Raw genomic sequence first — 26,119 nt, 5'->3', positions numbered from 1 at the left:
CAATGTGAACAGAAAGATTTGAGGATATCAATTCAATCTAATGTATGCAGCATGTCGGGAGGTTCTGATGTACAGACCTGGGGTTAGGCAGTGAGGGTGTAGCCCCCACAAGAGCCTACCTGTTGATTTTCTCATTCTGAGAGTGCTCCCCATCATCAACAGCACCCAGTGGAAGCATCAGCACACTCTTCTGGATAATATCCTGGAATATTTTGGCAATTGGTATGGTTGATCCATCCCGGATCATATCTGGCTCTGTTCCAAACACTAAAACAGGAGAAGAAGGCATTTGAATAACATAATGACAAGACTATGCCCAGTAATCACCATTACATTTGGTGCATGGGTAAGTAAGCTTCTCGCTATCATGCAATTTATATTCTAAAATAGTCAATAGCATCAAGAAGAAAACTGTGATTGCCTTCTTTACAACTACCTACATAAAAAGATAATTTCAAAAATTTGTATTTTGAAGTAATTTCAGACTTATAGAAAGTTGCAAAAGTGGTACAGTTCCCAGGTGCCCTTAACACTTCTTCCCCTAACATTAACAACTTATATACCTATTGTGCAGTTATCAAGAATAGGAAATTAAAATTGGAATAATATTATTAACCAGATTCTGACCTTATTGGAATGTTGTAACTCTTTCCCCTTTTTCTGTGCCATGATCCCATCCAGAATCCCACACTGAATTTGTCACTGCTTCTTCATCTCCTCTAGTCTGTGACAGCTTCTTAGTCTTTCCTTCTCTTTCATGACCTTGACCCTCTTGAACAGTACTGATCGGTTGTTGTGTAAGCTGTTCCTTAATTTGGGTATGTCTGTTTTCTCATAACTGGAAGATGTCATGCATTTTTGGGAAGAGCAGCACAGATGTACCTACTTTTATGGTTGTTTCATGAATTAAATATTAGGAAAGTGGGACTTAGTGTTTTTGTGTTTTGTTTTTTTGTAACCAGTCTATATATATAAAAGCCTAAGTGACTGTCCGACTGTTTGACCATTTGCTCAGTCGCTATGATGTGCAATGACTACCAGGGGGCAGATGTTCCAACCAGTAGAGGAGGGAGTCTGATTCCTCGCGGAATTGGCCATGAGTTAGGTTGCTGCTGGGGCACTGTCAGCCCCGAATCTGCTTCAACCTGCACCCCAAGACCCAGAGATCGGTTTCAGCCTAATCCCTGCAGGCCAGGCCAAGGGACCCCACCAGTGCACAAATCCATGCATTGGGTCTCTAGTATATAAATAAATCACTATAATCAACTATCACATGACTATCTGAATATTTGTACTCAGATTTCAATGTAGCCCATGAAATAGTTTAATGGTCTAAGATCTAGAAAGAGATGGGTTCAAACCTTCCGGGTGAGAGGACAAGTTGCCAGTGATGGAGTGGGAATGAAAAATAAAACAAAGACAGAAAAGAGAACATGCCTCATGGTCTTTATCCACAAAGCAAGGCATGAATGTGAACAATGTTGATGTACTTGGTGGTTTATTACACAAATAGACCAAAAGGTGACTCCTGCATTCCTGTAAGAGCATCTCAGGTCTTTATCATTGAACTTGACATGTCAATCACACATCTCTCTTCAGCTGGCATTACATTTACCTGCCTGACTTATCTTCCTCTTTTCTTCACTCCCAAATTTTACTGGTAAAATACTACTGCACCTGGAGGCATTGTGATGGGGCTTCTCCTCCAATTTTTCATGCCTGCGTCCCTTGTCCTGACAACCCTCACAGAGAGTTGGTCCTCCCAGGAGGTCTGGACCTCAAACTCCAGCTCTGGCATCTTCAGGGACGTGGCCTAAGGCCCCATCTGTAATACAGTAGTTCCTCCTATCCATGGCTGCATTTTCTGTAGTCTCAGTTACCCATGGTCAACCACAGCCAGAAATAGACAATGCCTACATCACTTGCCCCACTTCATCTCATCACGTAAGTATTTTGTCATTCCCATCATCACAAGAAGGGTAAGTACAGTATAAGATGTTTTGAGAGGCCACATTGATGAGACAGTGTATATAAAGGCCCCTGCACAGGTCACACTCAGTAATACAGCCTGTGTCAGAAGGACGGTCGATATTGGGAGATTTAAATGTGTCTGCTTTATCCACATCTCCCACCCTTGGGCACCACCCCCCAGTCCCACTGGGCACTGGAAGCTTGAAATATCTTAAGTCCAACCTGTTTTGATGGCTCTTTTTGCTGCAAGATACTGATGATCTTTAATATCTGCGATCCACGGGTGCAGTCCCAGCACCATGGAAACATCCATCTGGTTGGAACTATTTCTTTGGGAGAATATATACTGGAGGTGCTGCTGCACCTAAAAGGTAATGTTTTCAATTGTAAGAGAAAATGTCTAGTTATTCCCTCAGACAATGACTATAGTCTTCCATCAAGAGACTTGGAAACCCAAACCCAGCAAGTCCAAGGGTTGTGATCTGACCTTGGTTCTGCCTGGGGGATGATGACACAGTGAGCAGGTCTCTAGGACGGAGCTTCACCCAATGGGAGAAACACTTGCCCTCACCCTCTTCTATCCCCAGTCCCTCCCCTCCCCATCCTGACCACAGTGTCTGACTGTTAATATTTGCTTGTTATGAATTTGATAACTGAGACCTTGAATAATATTATGGACAACATGAATAATATGAACATTATGAATGTTGAGTGATTATGTAACATAATACAAGTATAACTTCTCAATTTAAAAATCCTTCTTTTTGGACTTAGTTTGAGAGCAATCCCACACTGAGCTGGGAAAGGGCCTGTTAGCATCCTTTTCTGCCCTTGGATATGTTGCTACTATGGAAATCCTCTAAAGAAAAACTCCATAGCCTGAGATATTTCTTCCATTCATTCCTTCAACTAACATTTATAGAACACCTGTCATGTGGCAAAGAACTGTTCTAGGTGCTGGGGATATAGCTGTGAGCAAGACGGACAAGGTCCTGCCCTCAGGGAGTGAGTGTTGTGAGAACAGAGGAGGGGAGAAGGAGGAAGGAGAGGCAGTTGGGGAGGGGACCCTACTTCAGAATGTAATTATCACTTAGAAGACAGTAACAGAGGAATGTGGGGTAGAGAGGGTTGGGATGAGGTATTTCTTGGGCTCATTTGTTCAGAGTTTACTTGCTGTTAAACTTGAAGTTTACTGATAACAGGTGGATAATGTAGACATACAAGTCCTTCCAGATAACATTTTCATTAAAATGACTCCTATCAGAGTGTTCATTTCAGACATGTGGACAAGCAATGGGCACTTGAGATTTTCTGGCTCCATCCAGCTGTCGCAGTTAGCTTCTTCATCTGTGCCTTTATAGCTACCGTTTAATTCTTTAAATTTTTCCATCACTCCAACTCCAAATGGTTATTTATCTGACTACTGTAATTGCAATATAATCGAGGAAAGAGATTTTTAGCAAACAAAAATTGTATCTTTTTTTTTTACATGTGTTGCAGTCCCTTGTATATTGAAAAAATATGGTACTTCAGTGCCAACACCTGCACTGCTCCCTCCACAGAGGTGCACGGTTCTTGGGAGGGTGTTGCCAGGCAGAACCATGCAGGTTTCTTACCTGTTTTTCCACCACAGATGTATTCATGTGAGGGACCAGGCGGATGGAAAATTTTCCTATAACTCGGCCAGGTATGACTGTTTTAGTTCCGGGCTCATCGAATGCGCCCTCGATCCCATGGATGGAAAGAGAAGGGTACCTCCATAGGTGCATCAGAATTTCCTCCTGAATTAAAATAAAGTTATGTTATTATGTACAAGAAAGACTGATAAAAATCAGTTCAGTTAGATTGCTTACATCACCAGTTTCTGTACCTCAGCGACACCGTTCATGACAAGTTCATTATCACCCTGCTTGGCTATGTCTGGACTAATAACACAAGTGACCTTCTCCCTCAGGACATGAGGTCCTGTGCGGCTGTCACCTCCCCAAGTAACTCGTATGGCAAAGGCCCCTCCTCACCGGAGCTCTGAAGTTTCCAATTAATAGATGGCAAAGGGGCCCTTTCAGAAATTTGAGTTCAGTTATAAATTCCCATCCCCAGTCATCGCAGTGACAACTTGCATGTAAATGCCTTTGATTTTTCAGGCATCGGAGCCCTTTTCTTTCTGGCTGTGGCCACCTAGACCTCTTCAGAGGAAACAGACCCCGCCTCATAGTAAACTCCGCCCTACGTCCAGCAGGGCTCCTCCCTCTCGGGATCCCCCTCCGGCCTCTCTGGCATCCTCCCCCACCTCCCCAGGGAAGGAGCCAAGCGCCCACACTCCACAGCAGGAGGAGGTGGCAACGGAAAAGCCCGAATTTGCCCTTAACAACGCCTCTGCCTCTGGGCTTACTCACTACACTGAGGCAGCCATGCAGCCATTTACAGAGGAGCCCTGAGGCTCTTGGTTTTGTCTAGAAAAATGAACAGTGAGGGGTCTTAGAGCTGAACAATTGCAGGCTGTTCTCACTCTTTGAACGAATAGGAAGCCCAGCTGGTTGGGATTGAGTCTAGTAAAGGGATTAGGAAAAACTGGGCTGGGAAAGGAAGCTTTGTGGTTATGGCCCCCAGATAAAGATCTGGATCTAGAGTCTAGACCAGCGGTTCTCAACCTGGGGATTGAGACCCCTTTGGGGGTCGAATGACCCTTTCACAGGGGTTGCCTAAGACCATTGGAAAACACATATATAATTACATATTGTTTTTGTGATTAATCACTATGCTTTAATTATGTTCAATTTGTAACAATGAAATTGGGGTCACCACAACATGAGGAACTGTATTAAAGGGTCGCGGCATTAGGAAGGTTGAGAACCACTGGTCTAGACCATGACAAGCCTCAGAATGAACTGCTGTCAGTTCTAAGATGCGGAGATGAGCAGCACTCAGATCAGGCAGTGGGAAAAGCGGTTTAGTGTCGTCATTCCTTTCAGAGAGCCGTCAGCTGGGGGCTGTACCTTGGTGCTGAACAGGAATTTCTTAACCCGGCTGCTGTTCAGGTATTCTTCTAGGTCCAGGTCGATGGCGCCATACAGTTCTTTCTCCTCTTCTGTGAGAGGAGCCACGTCGTCATAGATCCCAGGGATCAGAATATGACCAGCAGAGTCTGTGAGGCTACCTACAGGACACACACGAAACAAAGCCAGGCAAATGTTCCATTGGGCTGATGCTCAGGCCCTGCAGCGGGACCACAGCGACTCCCCTGGGGCAGCAGCAGGTCTGTGACTGGCTCTGGTTCCCACGGCAGAGCCAGTGGCAACAGCTCACATCCTAGAGGGGATGGTACAGGAAGGAGGTCACCAGGCCGACTCAGCCTGTGTTAGACCTGCTTTAATGTCTATCTTGTGGATGGAAGGATGAAAACATGGATTTGCAATCAATTAAATGGGGTTTGACTCACCTGCATTACATTCAAGTTCCCAACTCTACCTGTTATAGCATAAACATAAAAACTTTTAAAAGTTTTATCGTATCCTGAGTTAAGAAGTAATGTATTCATTATAAAAGTGTTTAGATATACATGTGTATGTATGTACATAATACTTCGAGAAACTGAAAATCATCATTCCTTCTCAACTTCTCTCCCCTCCACACATAATAATATAATAAATACTCATCATTAATCAAAAGAATAATATTGGGGTCTAATCTGTGAGATCCATCAGGACCATGAGTGCCTTTGTGATGATAAGCCATCAACTGGGCTGTTATTTATGAAAGACTTTGAGGATTAATAGGAATCGGGGAAATCATCAAAGAATATCTATAAAAGAAGCAGACTTGAGATTTAGTAGATATTGCTCTCTATTTCGAGAAAGTACTTACCAAAAAGATACAATGCAATCAGTAAGTAGAGAACATAAATGATGAAAAACATCTCTGGGCAGCAAAATCTAGGGACTTTTATTCAAGTAAAGACACTTCATAAAACTATGTCCACATTCCTAATGTGATTATAACCTGACAATGCCAGAAAATTACTCTGAGGCACTACATTTCTAAATCTTTCCATTAAGGTCGACAATCACAAAGCACACGGTAAAGAAATAGTTGTGGGTCCACAGGCAGCTCTATCCTTGCATGGGAGGATGTCAGCAGAAGTTTGGGGACGTTCATTAAAGGGACACTGAGTGAGTCTACTGTTGGTGGTGGATTTATGTTCTGCTTTGACTTTGGTGAGGATGACTGCAAATCAATGACACCAGTCCCAGTCACTCAGTGCCCAAGTTAATGTTTGACTTCAACTTTACTACTGGGTTTGTATCATTACCTAACATACCATATATTGTATTGGGCTAAATGAGGGCATTCCATAACTCAGGCCATGGATGCTGTGCAGCAATCTGCAGTACTGTATCCCTAGTGCAGTGACACATTCTGGGTGAAGTCCCAGGGGACAAGGGGAGGGGCTGGGGAGGATGTGGTTGAAAACCAGAACAGTGACATCTTCCCTTCACATTTTGCTCCTGACACCTCAACCCTCAGGCCTTGCTTTTTGTGATCCTCTTAAAGCGCTGGGAATGCCATTACACGTTGCACTACTGCCATCCATGTAGATTTTCATAGGGGGCTGTCCTTGGCTTAATTAGAGCCAAGCCACTTGTTGGTCCACTCATGTGGGTTCACACTTGTTATTTAGTCTCGTGTGGTCAGAGACAGTGCCTTCATTCATGGAAGGTGGGTCTGTGTATGGTCACATCCCAGCATTCACCGGGCGCTGGAACACAACAGGTGCCCAATGACTAGGTGTAATGCATCAGTCCTCAGAGAGCCTTCAACCCTGAATCCGTCCATACACAGCAGATGAAAACCACCTGGTGGGCACAATCCAGTATCACTTTGTTACGGATTGTTTCAAAATTTAAAAGAGGGAAAACCTTTTATTTTCATTCCACTTGTGATCTTCATCTGACTTTTCCTAGCAGAGCAATATACATTTGTGGGGCTAAATGGACTTCTATGCCTGGGTGAAACCATGCAGGCTAGACAGATGGAGAGCAGCAATCATGTCTGGGGAGTGGGGGAGGGGGGGAGAAGAAGGAGATTGAAATGCATTATATAGATATGAAGGTGCTGCTCCTAGGGATGAAAAAAAATTAGTTCTGGTAAAATAGAGAACTGACCTTCGCCACCCTCAAATAATAAGTTGCATGCTATTTGAATCCTTCTGGAAACAATTTAAACACTTGGAAAAAAAAATGGCTTGTTGTATTCTGTCTTAAATTGCCAAGCAAGCATGTTGCAAAATTTGTATAAAGGTGCCCTTTGTGCCATGTGAGGCAGACCCCGGTACTGTGAGGCCTGAACTTATGTAGCCTGAGAACCTCTGTTTGAAAAGAACACCAACACTCAAACACAAAAGAGCAACATCCCTGACAGGACTGCGGAAAGGGCTCCTGCAAGCAAGGCCCCTGAAGATGAAGCTTCCTTCAGTTCCCAGAGATCCACCCCAGCTGCTGGGCAGTCCTGATATAGGCAAGAGCCACAGGGTGAATCAAGGTGGGCAAATGGGCTCTCGGGGAACACCACACACACACCCCTAACTTGGCTTGCACACACCAGGCATCTACAGGAGGTCAGAAGCAGGTGTGATCAGCAAACTCATTGGAGTCTCTGTGCAACCTGGGGCCACATCAACGTGGAAAAATGAAGCCAAGTGGTGCCAGGATATTTGGCATCATTCTGAGAGCCTCCCAGAAGTCTCTCGATGCTATGCCATTGTCTTTGCGTATGGCCAGATGTGTCACAGTAGCCAGTAAAATAAAAGGGACAAATTCAGGAAGAGGTTCAGTCCATGAAAAAAAGTAACATGGACTTAATAAGCCCAAGGAATATTTAGCCAAGGGGGGAAGCTAAGAATATGTTTTTTCTTCTAATGCACCTCCATTTAGAGCTGGCTTGGACCAAGGAAGGAGAGACACATTGGGTCATATAGAACTATATTTTAGTAGATTGCTTGATGACTAAAAAGTGAAATGAAATAAGACATTACCGAGAAGAGCCACCAAATCAGCCATTGGCTCATGAAGGATACCACCAAAGGTGCCTGAATGAAAATCTTGATCTCTGCATGTCACCTATAAGACAGGTAGGAGAGAAGACAGGTGCTAACACTGTCATTGCTGTAGCTGTAGCTTTCACATGGTGGGAAACACGCCCAACCAGTGTCCCTCAGGACTCAGGTGAGAACCCTGACATCGCTCCTCCTCCTGTCCAGTCACATGGCTCCCATGTCTTCTTTTCCCATGTGTCCTGAATCCCTGAGACTGACTAACCTCCACCTATTCCACAAACACGGTTCTAGCCAACATCACCACACTATTGATGGCTATGTTATCATCTTCCTCTTGGTTTCACCCCGTTCTGTTGCTCACCTTCCTTCCAGGAAAATTCTCCTCCTGTGGTTTCTGAGCAAGTTTCTCCTCTGTATTCTTTTATTGCCTGCAGGATAGTTAATGTCTCCCCTCGTAACTTCTCTTCTGTCTCCCACCCGCACCGCTTATTCTGGGGCACATTCTTCCTCTACACACAGAGCCCCAAGAACTAGCTCACTGGGCTTCATTCACAGCCCCACACTCCTACATGTTCACACCTATATGTCTGAGCCCCCTGGTGTGCTACTACTTTCTGAAATTCAGGTCTAGAAGTCAACTCAACACCTTCTGCTACGATGACTTCCTACCAACTTGCTCATTTCCAAAAAAAGGAGAGTCTCCAGTCCTGTTAATTTGTTAATCCAAATTATCTTGGGTTCCTCCTGTGCACACCATATCCAATCTGTTACCAAGGTCCGGTGAGGTGTTTTTTTAAATTGTCTCTTCAATTCAGCCCCTCCCATCATTCCTGCCCTGCTGGTCTTTCTCTGCCCGGTGCACCTTTAAGGTGCTGCCAGGAATGTTTCCTCTTTCCTGTCCCACTGGGCTCCCACAGGGTGCAGATTATTAGTGTCCACATTGTCACATGAGAAAACAGACTAAAGTGGCTGAATAACAGATGATTTCCCAGGAGGGACTCTCTGATTCTGAGTCGTGTGCCCTATCCCAGCCTGTCTGTATTGATGGAACAGGAGAAGGAAGCAGACTAGCTGTCACATTTAGCCATGACACAACCCTAGGGGCTTGTGGAAGGGTTTGCTGTGCTTACTTTAGAGGTAAGGACGCCAAGACTTGGAGGGTAAGGGGCCTACACAGACTGTATGAACCAGACTGGGATACAGGCCTCTCAATGCCAGTGCTGGTCTTCCATCCCAGACCTGGCAGGCAGGCCCCATGGATTAGGTACTGCTGCCCTCCCAGGAGCCCCAGCACCTGATCAGTAGATTCTTACCCTCCCTCTCCTCCCCGCTGCTGCACCTGCCTCCAAATTCCACTTTCCACAGCTGCAGTCCCTAAATCTCTTGGCTTGTGAGTCACAAGCCCTCTGAATCCTGTCTGTAGAAAGATGCACAATTCACAGGCTCACAGTGGGGGCTTCATGAACCCCACACCCCGTCCCAGAACTTCCCAGAGGCAGGCAAGCATCCTGGGAGAACTCTGTGCTCTCACACAGCTTTGTCTCTGTCCCTCACAGATCCCAGGGCGGCTTCCTCCCAGCAGGCCACCAGGGTTTGCAGATACCTCCACCGTGAAGTAGCTGTTCCCGCGAGTTCCGTAAATGAGGGCTGGCCTCCTCTGGCTCAGCCACAGGTTATCAGAAATCACAATGTAGTCCACGCTGGAAAAGAACCTGTCCTTCTCTCTCTTGACAAGTTCCTCCAGGGCCACAGAACCGGCTTCTTCCATCCCTTCAATGATCACCTTGATGTTCACGGGGAGATCCTGAGTGAACAAGTCAAAAGTTGGACAAACCAATCTGTCAAAAACCGCACAGTCACCCACTCACCTTGTCAGACCCAGGGATAGTGTGTATTTAACATAAGTACAGTAATTATCACATGTGTTCAATATGTGAATTATTCACATTCCCAACATCTCTGTTACAGCAAAGAAGTTTCAACTACGGTTGTGAAGGAGAGTTCAAGGTAATGCCCAGTGTACACATTCCAGCGTGACCCACCAATTTAATGTTGATGAAGGATCTGGGGAAGGAATTCCTAAAAGCAGCGACATCCACACCACAGAGCTCTGCGGGGCTGCCCCAGACAGAGGCGCTTTTTTCCTTCTTCCCAGAAGGAACTTTTCAAGAAAGGTTATGCCATTACAAATCTCCTTTCTGAACTCATAACTCTGAGCCTGATAAACGATAACTCTTTCCTTTGAAAGATTGGCTAATATTTAAGCCCTAGGATAATTTTTATTTCGAGTGTCTGTTATTTTTCAACTATGAGTTCAATCTGCCTTTTAACTTATTCAAAGGCTTTGATCATGCAGCAGAATGGAATATGAGTTTTTTTCCAGTTAATATTAGGGCTCGGAATCACTCCTTTAAAATTTTTACAATGTGCCCTTCCCCCATTTGGTTTTGATCTTATTGTATCTCTATAATTTGTAACTTCCTATCTCTGAGAGCCACATGAAGAGGAGAGGTCAAAGTCTCTTCCCAGAGCAGAAGACACATGTAGGAGACTCTAAAAGTGATTATATGCAGACAAACGGCAGCACATACATACTAATTAGTTCTAATGAGCAGGACCGACTGGCCAAAGATGAACAAAGGCAGGATGAGCAGAGGATTATGTATTAGAAAATGTGACCTTCTGCCATTCTGTTGGTTAATGTGGGGATAATGATTTGTTCAAATGTATCATGTGTGTACATTTCTATGTGTCTTAGGAAGTCAAGCTACAGTTCTGAAATCTTAATATTCAAAAGCTCTTTATTAACACATGACTGAGAAGTAGTTGGAAAGCCTAAGATTTTTCTGGCAAAAGGTGATTAATAAAATCCAAGCCAATGGCTACTAAGTGTTGGAGGCTGGGGCTTTGGTCTCTGCTCTGTCCCTTGGCACCCAAGGGACCTGCACAAGCTATTCCACCTCCAGGCAGCTCACTTGTCTCCCTGTGCGGTATGGGCACGGACAGCAGATCTGGCTCTGGGTGAGACGGTCCAGTGAGGTGACACACGATTAGTGATCTGCACACGATGCAGGAAAAACAGGGTGAGAGGGCGGAGGGCAGGAGGGCACCAGGAAAGAAGCCAGCACTCATAGGGCCCAGAACTCATAGGGCCCAGCACTCATAGGGCCCAGCACTCATAGGGCCAGCACTCATAGGGCCCAGCACTCAAGGGGCCCAGCACTCATAGGGCCCAGCACTCATAGGGCCAGCACTCATAGGGCCCAGCACTCATAGGGCCCCGCACTCATAGGCACTGGAGTCCCTTGACGTTACTTTGTTTAGTCGTCTCAATGCCCTGAGAGAGAAGTGACCATTCCTACCTCACAGATGAGGAAAAAAGAGGCTTAGAGAGAATTAACTGGCTTATGTGCTGTTTATGATTATGTAAGCTTCAGAGTTGAAATTTAAAAGCAAAGCAGATTTTGGCCTTTATATAGGAATTTTCATATAAATATTGCTTCCCTCCTCTTAAGAAAGAAGGGGGGTGGTGGGAAATAAAGTGGGGGAGGGAAGGAGAAAGGAAGGAAACAGAAGAAGAAAGTCCAGGGAGAGAAATCTAGACAGAGAGGAAGAGAGGGGAGAAACCAAGGCCACATTAAACTTTCAGGCTGACCAATGTGAGTTCAAGAATCACAAGGCAATGTTTCAGTGGTCGAAGGACCTACCAGGAACCTATCCTGACTCAAACTCTCTTTCTTAGTGAGGTACAGCAGCTGAGTCCAGAGCAGTCACATGTCCTCTCCCCTTCTGCTTCTGTCTGGGAGAAAAGAAACTCACGAAAGAGAAGCCCAATGAAATCTCCTCCAGGGGAAGGATTTGGGAGCAAGGGGCGCCATCAAAGATCTAAGCCTTGGGCCTGGACTGGGACGGCGCCCGGGCCTGAGCACTGCTTCCCTGCTTCTTCCTAAAAGAGGCTGGATGGAGGCCAGCATGCAGGAACCCTGACCTTGAAGCTCCTTCTTCAATTTCCAGTGAACAGAGGTGCTTGATTCAGGGAAGTCATGCGAAGGAGAAGGTGGCTGGCTACGTATCCTTAAGGTTAGCCCCACAGAGTCCTCGGAGGAAGCCAAGGACCAACACCCTTGTTTTTACAGGACAGGATCTGAGGCCCAGAGAGGCCAGGTCTCCTGCCCAGGGCCACACAGATCGACTCCTCTGTTTGGAGCCTAAGCGCATTCATCAGAAGGAGGGAGGGTCGTGTGAGATGAGACCACCCTTGTGAGAACATCAGGTGGGACAGTAAAAGACTCAAACCTGGGCCACCAACATATCCTCTGATGGCCCTAGAGAGGCAGCCCCCTACCTTTCCAGTACCTGTATGGCGCACCTATGAAAACTACATTTCACAAGAATGGAGAGGCCTAAAGATTCAAATAGGGTGCCACATGCCAGGGATCTCTATCTTGATCATTGATAAAATAGCTGATGTGTTGTTTTAAAGTGTATGTTTGTCTCTATTAATAAAATCAAACTTTGTGATAAGAAGGAGGAGGAGATAAAAAATACAAGTTAAAGTAAGATAAAGGTGAAAAAGGCAAGTCCCAGTGAGAGTAACTTAGCCACAAGCTCATCATACTTTTTGTTATGTGTTTGTTTGTTTTTTCCATTTGGTCAGCAGCACAGGCTCAAGGTACCATGTTTGCCTCAGACCAGCTGGGCAGCTTTGAGCAAGTTCCCTGACCGTCCCAAGCTCCACTCTCCTCATCTATAAAATGGGTGTGATTATCAGAGTACAGCCCTATGAAGACTGTTGGGAAGAGGAAAGGACAAAATTCAGGTGAAAGCTTGCAGCACAGTGAGGGACTCAAAGCATACTGCCTGTGCCACCATCATCATCATCATCATCATCATCGTCATCATCATTGTCACTGTCACTATCACCATCATTGTCAGTCATCATCATCGAGCTCCCTCCCCAACACCACTGGCTACCTACTTCCTCCAGGGCTCGGAATGCGCTCATAGCATTAATCCACGCCAAAACAGGACCTTTGTTGTCTGTCGCTCCTCGTCCGTAAAGTTTTCCTTGAAAAATAAGGGAAGAATTTTCAGAAAAGCATGGGTACCTCTGCCAAGTTGAGTGAGTTAAAAACAAACGTTGTTTTATGGGTAATTGCTTGAACAGGGCTTTCTGCTTCCAAGAACAAATCTTGCACTGAAATTGCAAAGTATGATTTCTTATGTATAGACAGTATGGCCACTAGCTAGACAGAAATGTAAGCTCACTTGAAATATACTGATCCATTATGAGGTATTTTATCCAAATTCACAGAAAAGGGCCTGAGGATTTGTTACAGACAGTCATGTAATACAGCCTCTCATTCTGAGATTTTACAGCCAGCAAAAGAATGAAAAAGGGTATCTGTAGCTCCACTAACCTTTCTTCTTCTTTTCTTTAAAAAGAAATTATAGTTGGTAATTTTAAAAAGAAAACATTTGGCCAAGACAACTGTTTTCCTCACAGCCCAAGGACTCCAGCCTGGGGCACTCATTCACCCATGGGCACAAAGGTTCGAAGTTTCTTTCTCAAATGAAAGAAAATTGGCCACATTGGACCAACTTGTAGACTATGAGAGTGGCATTTAGTTCATTCTTAACAACGGTTAGACCTGGAGCCAGGGATGGGAGGCCTGTCCTAAATCCTTAACCCTGTGAGCATCCCTTATCCACAGCGGCACCAGCTCTGCGCACCAGCACGTCACTAACCATCCACTTCTGTCAGCGTGTAAGGGTCTGTGAGCCACCCATCGGCCTGTGTGGCCGGCTGCACATCCAGGTGGCCGTAGAAGCACACGGTGGGTTTCCCTGGCTCATTCCCCAGCTCAGCCAGGATGACAGGAGGTATTGGGAGAGTCTGGCCATCAGGCAACTGCAGGAGGACAATGGATAGCAGTTTTAAATAAATGCTGTTTAGTTCTTCCTGACAATTCAAAGACATGATGTTAGGAGTCCTGCTTCTACCCCTGGGTCCTGGCAGAGCCCAGACAATTTTCTGATCACCCTTTATCCAGCTCTAACATGGTACCACAAGACACTTTTAATTAAAACATGAAGCGTAATTAAAGCGAAGTACTTCCTCAGATATACATTGATAAACAGGAAACTTAGTTGAGCATGCTCTTCAATAGGAACTCAGACTCAACTACCTTGAATTGGGTGTCGGAAACAAACTGTTGGGAGACTTTCAATGCTAAGCCAGGCAGCACTGGGCGCTAAGATTTAAGATCGCCATTTGTGACCAAGGGGCAGTAACAGGCAGTGATTCTGATGAGAGGCTAGAGCCTCAGAAAGATGCCTCACAGCTTGGGGAAGTTTGCAGCTTGCGTGCAGGGTGTGAACAGCATGGGGGCCTTTCCAGAATGGGTCGCCTTCGTTCACCTCCTTGTGTTCCCTCCCACCCCCATCCAAGTCCTGACATGATGAGAAATCAACATGGCAACCTCGTTTGGGACGAGGAGGAATTCTTCATCCTTATTGGGTTACTATGGGTGTTTGTATTGAGGATCTTGCCACCACCACAGGAGGGCGTGACCAATGCACAGGGAAGTGGCAACTCATGGGGGAGGGAGGGACCGCTAGCACCTGCTGAGAGCCCAAGTCCTCAAGGTCCACACTGGCCCCCAGGCGCCGGAGCTCCTCTGCGGCCAGGGCCATCATCCTGAAGAGCTCTTGTCGGAGGCGAGGCACAGGTTGAACGGAGTCACTCTCAATGGCCACCCACTCCTTCAGCCTCTGTGAGGACAGGCCACAGGGTGGTTAGCATGACACAGCACAGGAGGCACAAAATCCCAATGTCCTTCATTTGACCTTGATATTCAAAAGTCACTGGCCAAGCTGAAGGTGTAATCAGGAACATAGAAGCCAGAGCTGGCTGGGTCAGAAGAATGGGACAGGGCAGGTTGGGTGGAAGGCTGTTCTCCCAAACACCGGGCCTGTGCCCCTGTGGGTTCACCAGGGTTGTGAAGAAGGGCAGATCCTGACCCACCCTTTCTGGTTTTTAGCACTAAGAGGCTGGCCGGCCATGTCCCCGCCAGGACTGGCTTCCCACAATGCCCTGAAGGCCTCTGGACCTCACAGAGCACCCAACTTGATCCCCTGGCGGCTTCAGCAGGCTGCAGGGCTCCTTGGCACCATCCTTAGCACTTAGGTTTTGTGGTCAGCCCTGCCTGCTCCTCCAGGACCCTCAGGGCGGCAGGCAGCCTTAGCTCCTAACCCTGGTCTGCCCATCAGAGTTGGACTTGGAGAATACTCCGTATACTTTCTCAGCCTCAGCTTTCTTGTCTCAGGTTACGGTGACTATGAGGTTGCGATACAATGGGAAATACATTCTTTGTCTTTATCTCACCTGTTGGCCAGAGTTTCTGAAACTTTCACAACTTCCTAAGCAATGGAGGTGCCAGGGTCATCTTCAGTTCTAATATTTACTCTCGGCCTCAGGTTCCTAACACAGACCTCCTAACTCCCTTGGAATTTCCTGGGCGAGAGCAGCATATTTTGTTGTAATGGGGCGACTATGGGGGGCTCCCAGTAGGGAGGGGTCACCAGAAAGTCTGAGCTGTGATGAGAGGTCTTCAACTTTCAGCCCCAGCCCCCCACGTCTGGAGGGAAGAGGGCTGGACACCGAGTTAATACTCATCATGCCATGTGATGAGGCCTCCCTAACATCCTGATTGCTCATGGTGTGGGCACAGAAGTGAATGAAGTAGCAGAAGAAAACACGCTTTCCCTTCAGGGAGGACTTAGGGCGAGATGGTGCCTGGAGACTTAGCTCGATGCTGGCCCCAGGGGTGCTCAGGGAAGGCCAGCCAGCGTGGAGTTACAATAATAATCAGGCGCATCCCAGTGTTGGCACGTGAGGGGCTTATCCCGGGACAGCAGTCTCACCAGACACCACTCGTGTCTTAGTGACTAACCCTGGACTCCCCAGTTTATTCCAGTTGGATCTTATCCTGGCTGTAGCACCCCAATCCACACAGCCCCCCGACACACACACGCACTAATTCTGACTTACAAGGGAACCCCCACTTGGGTTTTGAAAATGCAGTGGGCAGCAGGGTAAGTTAACACTCCCACGTGAGGCAGGTCCGTGAAGGTCAGGCTTAGGAACGCGGCCTGGGCTCTCGGCATTGTGCTTTAGCACCAAACACAGAGGTTTCACATCTAAGCACCAATAAGGGTCCTCACATTGACTGGCTGATCAATAACCACACACTGAATACGTGTGCGGACATAACATGGACACGCAGGGCGCAGAGTTGGCGAAAGCTCAGGGAGTTGGGGCCGTGGTGGAGGCCTGGCCTGAGGGGGACAGAGAAGTGAGGAAGGAGAAGGACTTGCAGGGAAGACTGAGTCCAGCCCTTTCCTGCTTCCCTCCCAGGCCTCCTTCCCACCTCCCGCCCCCACGTGATAGGATAGGAAGAAAGCAGAGGGTTGCCAAGGAGAAGAAGGTAAGTGTGTATCACATGGACTACAAAACAACAGCTCTGACACTGAACTTGGCAGAACTCTGGACTGAGAGCTGCTGCAGCCGGGAGGTGTTACTCTGGGCTGGTGTTCTTGGGAGGTGAGTTTCAGCCAGGAGAGGGCCTCAGCGAGGGGACCACGGCCACCTGAGGGTGGTTCCCAGTAAACGTGAGCTCAACATTTGCCAGGACTCCAAGACAGCCCCCTAGAGCAGTGGTTCTCAACCTTCCTAATGCCGAGACCCTTTAATACAGTTCCTCATGTTGTGGTGACCCCCAACCATAAAATTATTTTCGTTGCTACTTCATAACTGTAATTTTGCTACTGTCATGAATCGTAATGTAAATATCTGATATGCTATATGTGTTTTCCGATGGTCGCGACCCAGAGGTTGAGAACCGCTGCCCTAGAGCAAGTGTGCTGGAAAGGAACAGACACCCCTTTCCAGAGGAATGGTTGGGAGAGGTCTCTTCCCTCAATCTAACAAATAGTCACGACTTTAATTCAATGAAGAATCACTGGCATTTTAAATGGAATTAAGTTGTCAGGCAAAAATCCCTACATCTCCCAGCAAACCACCATTCACCCAGACACCAAAAGGGATCTCATGCAAGTGTCCCGCCTGTAGTTTCTCCAACCTGCACAAATTCATCCTGATGGAGATCCATGTACCGGAAGACCTTCTCGACCAGCCCAGCATGGGGTGAGGATGGAGAGGACATGCCTCCCAAAAGCAGCAGCAGAAGAGCAAGGAGAGCTGATGCCTGTGGGCAGACACAGGGGAGGAAGCAAAGTAAGTACCAGGGTTTGGACTTTTAACCTTGCAAACACTTCAAGAAGTCTGTTCTCCGACACAGCTGCGTGCAGTCACTCAGGCTAAAATAACACCAGGTAGTAGAACAGGAAATCTATGTTGTGCTCCGTTTCCCCAAGCGCTTCCTTTTCAGTGCTAAAGGATTGTGATCAGACAGAAAGCAAGCTGACAAGCTTGTCTGGAAGCAGCTTTCCTCAGTCTGTTCCTGTGATCGTCTTTCCCGTTGGTTGACTTTCCCTTACGTCAAACCACACACATCTGGTGTGAAGGGCAATGTTTCTAAGAGAGAGAAGTGTGACGTAATTTTTAAAATAATAAAATTTATATGTGTGATTAGCCACTCTATTAGAAAGAATATTTTGTAAGGACTGCCTAGAATCCCGGGCAGCGTGCAGGTTTCCTCCATCAGCTCCTGAGGCTAGAGCACTTTAAAAAGAAACATAAAAGCACAGTGTGATATGTAACATGGAAGAACTGAAGATAATTTAGACGCTGTTGGCCACATTCCCTGCCTGGGGCTCCCTGGTCCATGGCTCGCTCCCCTTTCCTCCCACCTCTCTGGCCTCTGCTTCCCTCCCTGATGGCCCCTTTCCTCCCCTGGCCCATAAATGTGAGACTTGTCCATGACCCCAATCTTTGCCCTCCGCTTCCCCCTCCTCCCCACACCCTCTTCCTACTCATCCCTCCACCCGGTGGTAGCTCCAAGCTGGGTGCAGAGCAGAAAACCAGAGGGCAGGACTTCCAGGCTCAGAACTAACTCATCATCTTCTTCCAAACCAACTCTTCCTTGTGGATTTTTGCACATTTTGAAGCTAGACTTTATTTTTTAGAGCCACTTTAGGTTTAGGCAGCTTCCTTTCTAGGCCTCCAGCCCGGGGCACCAACAGAGCCAAGGTGAAGATGTGTGTCTAGACTATAAAGAGTTATACAGTCAATAATATAAAACAAATTTGAATAGACAGTTCTCCAAAGAAAATCTACAAATGATCAACTAAGTACATGAAAAGATGGTCAACACCATTAGTCACCAGGGAAATGCAAATCAAATAATGAGACACCACTTCATACCTGCTCCCCTACTCCTATGGTTAAAATAAAAAAGTCAGGTAACAACAAGTGTTGGCAAGGATGTGGAGAAATTGGAACCCTCGTACACTGCTGGTGGGAATGCAAGATGGTGCAAATGCTTTGGAAAACAGTCTGGCAGTCCTCAAATGATTAAATATATGACCTAGCAGTTCCTCTTAGATATGTTTTTAAGGAAGATGAGAACATGTGTCCACACAAAAACTCAACAGGGATGTTTACAGGAGCATTATTCATAATGGCTGCAACCCAAGTGTTCATCAGTGGATGAATGGATGAACAAAATGGGATGTATACATAAGACAGAATATTACTCAGCCATGAAAAGAAATGAATCACTAATACATGCTACAACATGCATGAACCATGAAAACATTATGCTGAGTAAAAGAACCCAGACATAAAAGACTACATATGGTATCAGTCCATTTATATGAAATGTCCAAAATAGTTAAATCTGGAGAGACAGAAGTAGATGGTGGTGGCCTAGGGCTGGCAGAATTGAGGGGAGTGACTGATGATAATGAGTAGGGGGATTCTTTGTGGGATGATGGAAGTCCTAAAGTTCATTTTGGCAACGTTTGTGCAAGACTGAATATACTAAAAAACATTGAATTGCATACTTTAAATTGATAAGTTGTAAGTTCTGTGAATTACATTGCAATATGGTCATTATAAAAATAATAACCATAAATATGAACACTTGTTCAAAAGTACAAATATAGTAATGAATATGAAAAATGTCTCGAAAGGAAGCCAAGAAGTGGGTAAATTCCAGGTAAAAGTGAGCCCTGCTCATGCATAAGCGGGTTAAGAATTTGGTCCAAAAGATGGCGCCAATGAGCCGCCCCTGAGCATCCTTGGCCTCATTCTGATCTGAATGAGGTTGGATTCAGCTAAACTCTAGGGGTTAGGGTTAGGGGCTGCAAAAAAATCAGGAGGAAAGGACTCTTGAGGACCAACAGCAGCAGAAAAGAAGCTCTGGATGCCTGGGAAAGGCTCTTTGAAATGGTGTAAGCTATTTTTTGTTGGCAATCCATATAAATTAATATGTGAGCTGCTACTTTTATTTTTCATGCATTCAATTTCCACAAAAAAAAAATGATTTGGTGCTCCTCTCCAATGAAAACTAAAATGAGGCAATTTGAAGAAAAGGAAGCCACAAGAAAAGAAGGAAAACAGCAATTTTAAGGAGAAAGAATGGTTCGTATTTCAGCGGGAGCCCCCCACCCCCACCCCAACAGGAAGGGCACACGCAGGGCCCAGATTCCTGAAGGATTGTCCCTGGTGGTGGGTCCTCACACAGGGTCTGCAGGACTGCACTTCCCCACAGTGCCTGCAGAGTGGACTGAGCACCTGTGTCCCTTTGCCGCAGAGATGGGCTGTGGACACTGATCCTGCCTGTGAGATCCTGGGTGGGTCCCCGCATTGCATACATACTCACTTCCCCAGTCTCCCACACCCCTTTCTCTGTTTCTTTTCTTGGGTTACAGTCACACGTGACTTAGAATTACTGGTAATTGCACAGCAGCAAACTGGAGACTGAGAAGGGTTATTCCTGGCAGAGGAGCTGGAGGACAGGAAGGTGAAGGGGGCAGGGAGAGCTGGAGGCCCGGTCCTAGTGTTATTTGGCGGAGAAGGTAACCCAGCCCAGCTAGAGAAGCCCACCTTTGGGACTCTCACAGAGGAACCCACCCCCCACCTCCCCCCACCCCGTCCCCCCAATAAGATTCTGTTAATTCCAACTCACTGCTCTTAGATTTGTAACAAAAGCCCTAAGTGCCCCTGCACTAAGCCTTATTTTTAAATGCTATAACTTTTAAGACTTTCTGAAGGTGTGTCCACATCCTCTGTGGTGGACCCAACCCCACCCCGTCCTTCTCCCAGTCAATTCAGCTTCAAACCCAAAAGCATCCCCTCCCACAGGGCTGGCCTCGGGGTCTCCTCCTCTCCTAGCTCTCACCAACAACCAGGACAGTTAGATGGTCTGTGTGCTTAGCTGACGGTGGGCTGCCTGAGCCAATGACACTTAGGACACTTCTATCTCCTGCCCTGGAACCAACAGGCATCCGACAAGGCTGGGTGGGGTGTGCTGTCGATAAAGCCCCTCCCGCACCATTTGCTGCTGAGCAGAATAAAGAATCCAAATGAAAGCCTTCCTGCCTCCCCTCACTGAGCCTCCCGTACACTGTAGCCAAACCCTTTTCCGCCTCTGAGAAACTGTGCTGGGTCAACTTGGATGCCAAGACCCCACTTACCAAGTCACCTAGAGTCCCATGGGATTGCTTTACGAAGGTGCTCTGCCCAGGACTGAGCTGATGGGTTTGTTATAATGCAGGAAACATGCCTTATTGGTTTATCTCACCATGCTGGGATTAAAAACAAAACCCGAACCTCCCCTCCCCCCCAACAGCCTTTCTGGATTCTGTTAATTCCCCCGCAGAGCTGGGCTGAGCCAAGCATTCCTGAGCAGATGAAATCTGGCAGCCAGTCTTGAAGAGGGAGTGGTCAAGGCGTGGCTTTTGGAGGGCAGTCTGGACAGTTTCCAGCAACAGAATTCCCCAGAAAGTCTCAAGTGCTAGGAGTTTCTCCACCATCCTCTAGTCAGGGTCTGACCGGCAGTCTGACCCAAAAGAAGAGCTTAGCTCAGGCTCACTCCTAAACCCAAGGTAAAGCCCACCCCACAGGTGCAGATGGCTGGAGACAGACATCACCGGATAAAGAGGTGCAGGAGGAGTCCCGCACAGTCCTGGGTGCAGGTAGGGCTCGGAATCAAGCTCAGCTCGCACTGGCCGCTGGCTTGGTGTCCCCTGGCCTGGAGCTTCAGTCTGGACACAGGCACAGAGCACTGCCCTGTGCAGCAGGAGGCCAGAGGCCATGCATGCACAGCATCTGGCCCTATGAGGACCCTGCTTGGATGGTGTGCCATCCGAGGGGCAGCCAGCTGGTCTGAGGACCATGCCCCTGAATGCACAGGTGCAGGCCAGTAGAAAGCAGCAATGTCAGCACGTGTCACCTAGAAAGGACTCTTGAGATCCTTTTGCTTCCCTCCAGACTGGCCAGTGATCTGGGCTTCCCCAGACTCTGCCCTGGTTCTGCACCACCTCCGGAGCCTACTGTCCTCTGCAAACATGACAATCCTAACCAAAAAAGAATAAGTGATGCCCAGCCGGTGTGGCTCAATGGTTGAGTGTCAACCTATGAACCAGGAGGTCATGGTTAGATTCCTGGTCAGGGCCCATGCCTGGGTTGCAGGCTCTATTCCCAGTGAGGGCCATCCAGATGGCAGCTGATCAATGATTCTCTCTCATCATTGATGTTTCTATTTCTCTCTCCCTATCCCATCTTCTCTGAAATCAATAAAAATATATTTTTTAAAAAGAGTTGAAGTATGGTAGCAATCATCTCAGGTAGAAACTATAGTTTAATTCTGACCCTGTTGTTTGGCTTAACAATAGAAAAGTTATTTTGATTCTCTGGATTGTATAAATCATCCAATTCGATTGAATGACTATCCCATTGATTGTTATCTTACTGGTTTTAGAAAGCACATTTTTCCTTCACCTGGGAAGGACAGCACAGTTATCCCAAGGTCAGAGGGCTCTAGACCCAAAACTGTAACTTAGATAACATGCCTAAATTTAACCCAGGTTACCCAAGGGCTCTAGATAATGTGTTTATAACATGCTGTTTCTGCTTCTGTAAACTACTTTTTGCAAACTAGGTTCCTCATTCCAGACCCGAGGGCTCTAGATAATGTATTTCCGTCAATTCAGTGACCCCAAGACCCAAAACTATACTTAACATGCTGCTTCTGCTTCTGTAAACTGCTTTTTTGCAAACCAGGTTCCTCATTCCAAACCTTGAGATGTAATCAATACCTTCGTGATTTTTTTGCCTATATAACCCTGGAGCTGTGACCATCTGGTCACTATGAGATTTGGGAAAGCAAAATGGCCCCTCATAGTCCCGGATTGCAATAAATGTGACTCTTTAATTTGACTTCTTGAGGCGTCCTTCTGTGATTTGCGGGGTACATTACAACAGAGTCTCTTTAAAAAAACAACAACACCTAACCATCCTTTAAAAAACAAAAAAGTGACATGGCCAGAGGTGCCTGTGGCTTCTCCCACAGGCGGGTCTCTAACTGCGGTGAAGTCACATAGAGAGGTGTCGCCACTGAGCTGAACCCTGAGCTCCTCCAAGGCCTGTGTTGTCTTTGGCTCTGAGCCGGGGACAGGGCACACTCTTTCCTTTCGAGGGGTGAGAGGTGTGAACCCCAAACCATAAATGGGGTGCAGACCCTGGAGTCAAGACCCAGGGCCAGCTCAAGGTCTTCTAACCATGCTTGGGCCACAGACACTGCCTTTGCTTCCTTCTTTTAAATCTCATTTGTGTGATTTGGGTGTAAAAGTGTTAGCAGGATAAACCTAAGATGCCCGCAGGGGTGGCTGAGTGATCTTGGGGACAACAGGTAAAATCAGGTGGCAAAACAACAGAGGCCATGGAGAGTGGGGGGAGGGGCAAGGCAAGGGGAACAGAGCGGCAGAGGACCCGGAGACATGGGACAGAGGAGGGGCGGCAGGGAGAAGACAGTCAGGGAGGACCTGGTGGGCAGAGTTCTGCGGGCTGGTCCAGCTCCCTCCCGCCTTCTGGTGGTGGCCAGTGGTCCTTGGTGCTCCCTGGCCCGGAGCTGCATTGCTGAGGTCTGTGCCCCGGTTCACCCGGCCTACTCCTGTGTGTGTCCCTGTGTCCTCTCTTCTTAGAAGGTCACCACCCGTTTCTGGATTATGGAGTACTCCAATCCAGTACAACCTCATTTTAACTAATTACATCTGCAAAGACCCTGCTTGCAAGTCAGCTCAGGTTCCGAGGCTCCAGGTGGACCTGTATTTTGGGGGCATCATTCCCCCAGCACAACCTGCTCTTTATTTCCTTGTCGTTACTAATATTCTATTATTTGTTCACTTAATATTCTCTGCCTCACTCACTTGAACTTAAGCTGGATCATGGCTAAGCCATGTTCTCCATATTCCCACATCCTCAGAGTTGCCGTCCCAGTGGTCGGCAAACTGCGGCTCGCGAGCCACATGTGGCTCTTTGGCCCCTTGAGTGTGGCCACAAAGTTTCAATCGCACTGTACGTGCGCACCCGCACGTGTATTTTGTGGAAGAGCCACACTCAAGGGGCCGCAGTTTGCCGACCACTGTCCTAGACTAAAACCCCAATTGGTGTTTGCTAAGTGCACAGTCTTGGTGGAGACCCCAGGAGTAGCTAATGTTCACCAGTGAAATGCCTTCTATTTCAACATTGTGCAGAAAATGCAAAATGTGTTGACGAACAAAACTATCTAAGCTGTAAGCACGAATAAGGGGGAAAAAAAACACCCCAAAATTTAACTGAGTCAGATGATTCTTCCTCCTAGCAGTCTCAGGCGGCTCCAGCTTCCTGACAACACCACTGGGGCTTTGTTCATTGTCCTGCCTGCCTGGAGTCCATGCTTCTCTCCACCACCCAAAGCCTCCCAGCCCCCAAGTCCTTCATCAGCAAAGCCCAGCAGCCTCTCTGCACCCCCCTCCCCAATCCCACACATTCCCTGGCTAGCTGTTCTCTACCCTCTTCCCTATTTTCTTATTCCTTGATGCTCTCCGCTTTGTCATAGTGGGTCTGACTGATATACTCAGTGTCAGCACCCATTTTCATTTGTGTTTATTCTGTGAAATTCTTAGTCATTCTCTCTTCTGATGTCACTTCTCCACCATTTCACTTTTTTCTTTTTGTAGACCTCCTACTACAGTTGGAATCTTTTGATCTATCATGTATCCTTCCATTCTCTAATCTTTTCTGTCCATTTTTTCTCTGCTCTCTGGCTAAATTCCTCAGTCATGTTTTCCAGCTGATTCATTCTCTTTTTGATTGTGGCTGGTCTAGAATGCACATGAACTACTGAGTTTCTCAATAACGATTTTTCATTTTCAGGATTTCTAAGTGGTTGTGTCCCATGTCCACCTATTCTCCACTCACATCTGCCTGCCTCTTCTCTATGGTCTTAGTCCTTCATTTATCCCGTGAAGGTTGTAAACATATTTCATTCACATCCATTTAAACATGTTCTACTGTTTGCATTTCAGTGGCAGTAAACTCACTTCCCAATTAACATTGTGAGCTTTCTTGTTGCTAGCCTGATATTATTAGTCTAACGTATACTTTTACAAGTAACTTGCAGGCTCCGCCTGAACACCAGTTGTATTCTCCGCTGCTCGGTCATTATTTCTGTGGAGAAATGCTGTGGGCGCCCTGCTGTCACCCGCAGGGAGACCCAGCCAGTCCTGGTTCCGGCGGTGGTGCTGGCTCCGCTGCCCTCTGTGCTGAGTCCCTGTGACCCTGTGCAGCCTCATTTCTAGATGCTTCTGCCCCGCCCCCATCCCACTCACCATTGAATGTTTTTGTTTTGCTTTTGTCCAGTAGAGATAAATGTTTTTTAGTTATGTCTTTTTAATTAGACATTTAAAGTATGTGTACTTGTGCTGATGGAAGTGGATGGGAGGTTTAAGAGTGAACTCCTGAGCATTGATCTGAAGTCCCTGCAGTGACCTCCCTTCTGGGAGGCAAAGTCCCCGGCTGGGCTGGAGCCAGCTGCAGTGTACAAGCTTGTGTGTGTGTGTGTGTGTGTGTGTGTGTGTGTGTGTGTCCACACACTTTCCCCAAATGAGGGGAAGCAGGATTGCTTAAAGAGGAAAAAATCTCCCTTGAAAGTTTGTGTGTCCTGCCAGTATACCTTAGCAGGCATAGAGGCCCAGGTCCCAGAAATCCTCAGGCTCCAGGACCAGGACATAGGACTGACGGATAACTGCAGCCAAGCAGGGTGAGCTCAGGGTCCGGACCCAGGTGTGAGGCGGGCAGGGCCGCTGGGCGCCGGCAGCGCACCTGCAGGGCAGAGTGTGCTGTGAGGGAAGAGGGTGCCCCAGGCAAACTGAAGGCTGATCCCTATTAGAACAGGGGCTCCTGGCCATGCAGGGTTCCCCCCTCCCACAATCTTCAGAAGCTCCAGCTCTGCTCATCCCTCCCTTCTCTTCTCCTTTTTCAAATCCCTAATCCCTCTAGATGTTCTGGATCCCACTCTTTGGGGTCTATGGGGATAGTCCCCCAGCTTCCTGTGCTGCTGCTGGGAGCTGCATGTGCTCCCTGTCAGTGCCATGCCTCCCAAAAGGCACCTCTGTCCCAACCAAAGAGCTTCTGAATGGGGTGGATTGTAACTGCCTGAAAGAGCGATTGAGAGGGTGGACACTGAGGCATTGTGGGCCAGCAGGGAGAGGTGCTTGGGGACAGAGGTGCTGGCATCCTGGTGTGTAGGGGTGACCTATATCCTGTGCACAGGACTAAGGCAGGAGTAGACTAGGGTGTCCTTACGGTCCTGCTCCAGCATTTCCCTGACCTGCCTCCAAATGAAGATACCCCACTTACAGTCTGGGTGCCCAGACAGGGTCAGAGGACTAAGGCTGGACACATACCATCTCGTGTCTACCGGTGACATCTCCAGGAGCCCCCTCCCCGCACCAGTCAATCACCCAAACAATGATTATGTTTCATAAAATATGTCTGCTTAAAATTAGTTTCAAAATATTTTTGGTAACTTGAAACCTTAAAATTATACTCAGTTAAGTTAAATGATGGATATTTGATAAATATTC

The 26,119-nt window shown here is 47.1% G+C and overlaps 1 protein-coding gene across 2 annotated transcripts in view; it reads right to left on the bottom strand.

Annotated features, from left to right (window-relative positions):
- The window catches only part of CNDP1 (carnosine dipeptidase 1), a 28,533-nt gene that overhangs the window by 692 nt on the left and 1,722 nt on the right, over positions 1 to 26,119 (bottom strand). The window contains exons 1-11 of one of the 2 annotated variants that reach the window (XM_081098023.1): positions 20,687 to 20,812; positions 17,167 to 17,292; positions 14,648 to 14,797; positions 13,772 to 13,934; positions 13,002 to 13,090; positions 9,627 to 9,827; positions 8,003 to 8,087; positions 4,968 to 5,128; positions 3,588 to 3,752; positions 2,194 to 2,335; positions 120 to 267 (exon numbers count right to left, since the gene is read on the bottom strand). In XM_081098023.1, the coding sequence (XP_080954149.1) occupies positions 120 to 267; positions 2,194 to 2,335; positions 3,588 to 3,752; positions 4,968 to 5,128; positions 8,003 to 8,087; positions 9,627 to 9,827; positions 13,002 to 13,090; positions 13,772 to 13,934; positions 14,648 to 14,797; positions 17,167 to 17,250 (1,388 nt within the window). In that variant the 5' untranslated portion in view covers positions 17,251 to 17,292; positions 20,687 to 20,812. Of the gene's footprint in view, positions 1 to 119; positions 268 to 2,193; positions 2,336 to 3,587; positions 3,753 to 4,967; positions 5,129 to 8,002; positions 8,088 to 9,626; positions 9,828 to 13,001; positions 13,091 to 13,771; positions 13,935 to 14,647; positions 14,798 to 17,166; positions 17,293 to 20,686; positions 20,813 to 26,119 lie in introns of those variants that run through there. The other variant, XM_081098022.1, reaches the window with a different exon arrangement.

This window comes from Myotis nattereri, assembly GCF_964212035.1.
Source record: "Myotis nattereri genome assembly, chromosome: 8".
Lineage (NCBI taxonomy): Eukaryota > Metazoa > Chordata > Mammalia > Chiroptera > Vespertilionidae > Myotis > Myotis nattereri.
This window is presented reverse-complemented; position numbering and strand designations above follow the sequence as displayed.